Genomic DNA, 6498 nt, shown 5'->3' on the forward strand with positions numbered 1-6498 from the left:
GTTTAGGGTTTAGAGTTGATGTTTCGTGGTTTAGGGTTTAGAGTTGATGTTTTATGGTTTAGGGTTTAGAGTTGATGATTTAGGGTTTAAAGTTGATGTTTTAAGTTTAGATTTAGGATTTAGGGTTTAGGGTCGATGTTTTAGGGTTTATATTTGAAGGTTTGGGGTTTAGGGTTTAGAGTTGATGTTTCGTGGTTTAGGGTTTAGAGTTGATGTTTCACGGTTTATGGTTTAGAATTGATGTTTTAAGTTTAGATTTGTTTTTTTTTTATCAACAAGTTTAGATTTGTTAACCATATGTTTTTTTGGTCAAAATTAATCAAAAAGTTATAAAAGTCTTTTACCCTTCATTAAAGATAATGGTAAAAGTGGTTAGTGTAAACATGAAAAGTGGTACTTTGAAAATGATATTTTTGGCAATTTCCCAAAAAAATTCAGATTTATCAGATTAAATATTAAATTTTTGGATTTTCAAATAAAAATTTGGATAATTCACATAATTTTTACAAAATTGGATAAAAGAATATTCTGGTTATTCGCTTTTGGGTATTTTGGTCTATAAGTAATATTTTTAATTATTTGATTATTGGAAAACAAAATATATATACTTAATACTTATAAATATATAAATTATATTATAGAAATTTGGTATCCATTCGGTTCTTGATTCGGTTCCAGTTTGGTTCAGGTTCTTTGGTTCTAGAGATATATGATCCGCTCAGTTATTTGGTAGGATCCTAACCCATACGAGCCTTTATTTTTGGTTTGGTTCTTCAATTATGGATAAATATGTCCATGCCTAATTTTGATAAACAATTTCAGTGTATATATATCTTAATAGTTTTAAAAGCAATAAAAATTTCAGAATAATTTATAACTATTGAAAAATATAAAGATTAACCATTGCAACATATGATGATCACTCATTGTATTTTTGGTGATTAATTGTTACGATCTTGTATGGCTAACTGATATAACATATGATATCTATACAAAGAGTTGTGGACATTGAAAATATGCAACAACAAGAAACAAAAAAATAAAGAAAGAAATGGCAAAAATATTGAACGATCCAAATGATCATATGAGATAGGCATGGTCACATTTATCCTGAACTGAAGAATCAAATTGAACAAATAAAAAAATAGGTGGTTCAAGATCTTACAAATTATCCAAAAAGATCATATATCTTGAAAACCAGAACTGATCCAGAACCAAACTAAAACCAAATCAAGAACCGAATCACTATCCAAATTTCTATAATATAATTTATACACTTATAAATATTAACTATATTTATTTTTAAAATAATAAAATAATTGAAAATACTTTTTATAAGCTGGAATACTCAAAAAATTGAATTACCATAATACTTTTTGTCAAAAATGTTTAAAATTATCTGAATTATCTAAATTTTTATCCAAAAATACAAAAAATTTGATATTTAATTAAAACACTTAAATTTATAACTTTTTACTTGAATTAACTAAAAAAACAGAACCGAACAAGAACTTAATAGGATCCAAATTATTTTGGATATTAGTTGGTTCCTAACTTTGTTAGATGAACCGAACCGAGAACCGGAAAAAACGAACCGAAACCAAACTGAATTTTCTAAATACCCAAACGGATCCTAAACTTCTAAAACCAAAGAACCAAATTAGAACAGGAACCGGTTTTTTTTATTTCATTTATAGTACTTTCAAAATTTGTTTTTAAACTATCACAATTTTGTTACATGTTATAAATTCCATTTTTAGTGTAATTACAAAAAAAACTTTTTTTAATAGATTTCTTTATCCTTTCTGTAATTTTTTTTCTTTTTTTTTTGAACTATACATAGGTATCCAGGCCTCCATCGAAGTGGGTCCACACTAGTCACGTGTTAGAAGCAGCCTATGTTTTCAAACTCTTTTAGAACTTTTGCCTTCTTTTTTATACTTTTAAAACATTATATATTTCAATTGATATATTATTTAAGCGAACAATTTTGTTTGAAACATTTATTTTGATGGTTTAATTACGTACACTCCAAATTAAATAACCAATTTGTAGTTAATTTGTGACATATATTTTACATTCTCATATTTTAACTAATATTTTTCCTACTTAAATGAAAAAAAAAATTAAATAATTTTTATTAAAAATATACATTTAATTAATATTAAATATTTTTATAGTAAAAAATTCAATTGCCGCTGTTTCCTAGTTTCTTATAATAAAATTCCTAACTAATTGGGCTACACACTTTACCCAGCCTAATCATCATGCGTTAATATAGCTCTCGGATTGGATATCAGTCGTATTCATATAACCTTTTGAGAGCTAACACACGGAGTATCGTGTCATCGTTCGTTATATTTCTAGTAAATCTTTTGTAGTGCTTATACTTCTTTTAGTTTTTGATAGTAAATCTCTTTTGAAAAACTGAACACAACAAAACGAATAATTTTTATTTCTGAAAAATGAAATTTGAACTTTGGAAGTTGCGGTATCTACGGCCAGACCCCAACAAACGTCTGTAGATTGCGCGAACCTATATTGTCTTGTTCTTCTCAAAAGCAGAAAAAAATATATACGTACGTATTGGGCAATTACTTGATTTCGTAACGTGTAGAAAATTAGCAACGTGAAGCTATTAAAATATCTTCTTCATAACATGTAGAATATTCAAACGGAAAAACATGCACCGTATATGCACCCCACTTCATACACTAATCTATAATCTCTATATAAGACCACGTTACCATAGTTTCTTGCCAACCAAGTCATATAAACCTAAGCATTTATAGAAAACATCTCCTACTTTTCTCTATCTAAAAGAATGGCTTCGTTCGTTTTCTTGATTATGTCCATTGTGCTGAGTTACATAACCTCTGGAGCCACATCTCGTGGAGGACTCTTCAAAGCTTCTGCCATGGAGAAACATGTGCAATGGATGTCTCGATTCCATCGTGTTTACTCCGACATTTCTGAACAAGCTAGTAGATTCGAGATCTTTAAGAAGAACTTAGAGTTCGTTGAGACATTCAACATGAATACGAACATAACATTCAAGTTGGATGTCAACCAGTTTTCTGATCTCACCGACAAGGAGTTCCTGGCAAAGTACATGGGCCTAGTGGTCCCCGAAGGTACGAACGAAGTTTCAGAAACCGACAAGACTATGTCGTTTAGATATGAAAATGTCAGTGAAACCGGTGAGAGCTTGGACTGGAGACAGGAGGGGGCCGTTTCATCCGTTAAGAACCAAGGCCAATGTGGTAACTAATTATCATAACTCTATATACTATACAGTACCTTCTAAATTTTTTTTAACAATACGTATTTGACTAGATTTGGATTAAAATGATGACACAACGTGTTGATACTTGATACTAGTACAAAGTGCTAACACTATATAGTACAAATTAATGTTCTAAAGTTCAGGTGCCACCTTATGAGGCATCCCGCCTATAGGGCAAATCAGTAATAACCGAAACGATTTTCTAAAAATCTGATTTAAATTGATTAAATCGGTTAAAATTGTCTAAATCAGTTTAAATTTTTAAATCGATCTAATCTGATTTAAATCTGTTAAATCACTTAACATAAAAAGAGATGATGACTAATTTAATTATACCATCATCACCATCAATTATTTCTATAAATAAATGATTATATTTTTCTCTCCAATTTTGTTTTTTCTATATCTAATTTTTAAATATTTCATTAAAGTAATTTGAAATTAAACACATAAAACTTAATATATGTAATATAAATATAAGACATATAATAAATAAAGAATGCATTGACGTAAAGCCCGAATAATCCGCCTAAATGTTAATGTTAACGCCTAATTACCATCTACAGATTTCTTGAACATTGGTGCAATCATTAGACCACATGTGGTCCACCAAATTTTTGTGTGTTTCTTTCTTATCACAGTTCAAGAGAGAATATAATATGAAATTTCTGGAAATATGGAACAGGATGTTGTTGGGCTTTCTCGGCGGTGGCAGCCGTGGAAGGTATTACAAAGATTGCAAAAGGTGATCTTGTATCCCTGTCGGAACAGCAGCTGGTGGATTGTAGCAGAGACTTTAACAATGGATGCAATGGAGGGATAATGTCAAAAGCTTTCGAGTACATTATTAACAACCAAGGAATCACCACGGAGGATAACTATCCTTACCAAGAATCACAAGGAACATGTTCTTCAGCCACCCAAGTTACTGATTTCGTTGCTGCTACCATAAGCGGATACGAGACGGTTCCAAGTGATGACGAGGAAGCATTGCTAAAAGCGGTGTCTAAACAGCCTGTTTCTGTGGCGATAGCTGGATCAGGGGCTGCGTTTATGCAATACTCCGGGGGGATATTTGACGGAGAGTACTGTGGGACGCACCAGACTCATGCGGTTACGATTGTTGGTTATGGGATTAGTGAAGAAGGGACTAAGTACTGGTTATTGAAGAACTCATGGGGAGAAAATTGGGGAGAAAATGGTTACATGAGAATCAAGAGAGACGTGGATGCACCTGAAGGAACGTGTGGTTTGGCCCATTTTGCTTACTATCCACTTGCATGAATCCTGTTATGTTGTTCGAATATATTTACATGGGGTTGTTCATAGTAATTGACAACATCCTTATCGGATATCTTATGAACTATATACCGGCGTTTTCGTTGGTTATTTCTATTTTTGAATTTATGTTGATGAAACCATGTATGTCAACGTTTTTTTTTTCCATGTATGTCAACGTTGGTGTAGTAATGTATAACTATTTTGTGGTAATTATTGGATCTATGTCCAAACATATACTGACTAGTCTTTCTGGAAGTAAATAATGGAACTTAGCCACTTCGTAAATGACTCTTATCAAGTTATTAAACCTGGCCCTAGATTCATTGAAAATCATGATGACTCATAACACCGGCTTGAGGTTGAACTTTGGCACTCCTGTCTTGAACAACTTGGAAGAGACGATTTACATCCCAATAGATATTTAGTCCAAAACGTTCTGCAGTTACATCAAAAAAGCCAAAAAGGAGCTACAAGAAAGAATAAAAGATAAAAAAAAATTCCGAGAATGCATTCACATAATAAGAGATCAGGCCTGATCCCAAACTAAAATCCAACAAGCTGGTCTAGTGGTTGCGTCAAATTTTGAAAGTTACGGTTCCAGCACACGTTTTGTGTGTGGAAATTTCTTGCCAAAACATTACGAAAAAATACAATTCTGCTATTTTCTTCCCAAATATTGCAATGGAGCTAGAATTATTAACAACATTACAAGCATGTCTACCAACGAAAACAAGATAAAGAAAATGTAACAATAAAACAAAAATGATGCCATCAAAGTGATTTTTACATCTACGATATATAAAAAACTAAAAATTTGTTTGAATAAATCTGAAAAACACTACTGGATTCAATAATAAAAAGTAACAAAATCAAGCTTCGACTCCGAAACGATGACCCTCACGGTGTCTTCTTCTTGGTCTTGGTCCTTAGAGGAGGAGGAGGAGCAAGAATCTTGCCAGCATAAATCGCTATATCCGTCAAGATCCTCATATTCCAGTTCGCATAAACCATAGGCGTAGGGTAAAAGAAACTCGTCCTACACATCGAAATATTCACAAGCGCAAGAGCTTGATATGCTCTCATGAACCGATAATCTTTAAGATACAAATACTTTAACGCGTTGTCAAGATGAGCATCCACCAATCTATACGCTTTCCTGCAAGCAGCGAACTCTTCTTTGCTTCTACGGTCTTTGGCTTTGGGAAGAAGAGAACCTTCGATGTTGTCAAGCGTTTCTATGGCGTTGATCCATGCTTTTGCCGCGGTTAGCTTCGCGATTGTCTTGATGGATGTGCGTCGTCTGATTAGCTGAGATGTGATGGTTTTATTACAGAACTGGAAGTCGATTGTTTGTTTGCATATTCTGTTGATTAGGTCTTGTGTTGATGGGTCAGGGACGACGGAGATAGACGACGTGAAGGTAATGCAGATGAGAAGAGAGACCAGTAGGTGAACGAATGTCATTGTTTACAAGTAGTTAAATGATATGCTCAAGAATAAGCTAATTGGTGATATGAATATTATATATACTCTTTATCTCTACACGTCTTTGTCTCCATAGAATGTATCGTATATATTCCAAAACGTAGTTGTTAGCCTTCTTTATATTATGATTTTACACGTCAATAATGATCGCGTTTTCGTGATTAACGTAAGAAAAAAATGATGATGAAAAATTTGTTTGGTGATTTGGTTGAAGGCAATGATGTTATGCTTATAGACTACCATCTATCTTATCTAATATTTTCTACCATTTTACCTTACAAAATAAACACAAATTGAAAAAATAGGGGGTGCACATGCACCCAGTGTGCTGGCTGTGGCTTCGCCCCTGTTTGTGAGTTCCTTTGGTTTGAAGTCTTTCCAATGTAAGTTTGTTGCGTTTCTTAAATATTGGTTTGCCATGTTAGTTTTCATAATGTGTTTAAGAA

General features: G+C 32.6%; 2 protein-coding genes across 2 annotated transcripts; one reads left to right on the top strand and one right to left on the bottom strand.

Annotated features, from left to right (window-relative positions):
• Window positions 1-2778: 2778 nt before the first annotated feature.
• Window positions 2779-4654, top strand: LOC106310753 (zingipain-2-like). The gene is made up of 2 exons (XM_013747971.1): window positions 2779-3263; window positions 3972-4654. The coding sequence occupies exons 1-2, from the start codon at window positions 2825-2827 to the stop codon at window positions 4568-4570; spliced, it is 1038 nt and encodes a 345-aa protein (XP_013603425.1). The 5' UTR covers window positions 2779-2824; the 3' UTR covers window positions 4571-4654.
• A 606-nt stretch (window positions 4655-5260) lies between these two features.
• Window positions 5261-6111, bottom strand: LOC106310736. Its single transcript, XM_013747957.1, has one exon. The coding sequence runs from the start codon at window positions 6029-6031 to the stop codon at window positions 5465-5467; it is 567 nt and encodes a 188-aa protein (XP_013603411.1). The 5' UTR covers window positions 6032-6111; the 3' UTR covers window positions 5261-5464.
• Window positions 6112-6498: the final 387 nt, after the last annotated feature.

This window comes from Brassica oleracea, chromosome C8, assembly GCF_000695525.1.
Source record: "Brassica oleracea var. oleracea cultivar TO1000 chromosome C8, BOL, whole genome shotgun sequence".
NCBI lineage: Eukaryota > Viridiplantae > Streptophyta > Magnoliopsida > Brassicales > Brassicaceae > Brassica > Brassica oleracea.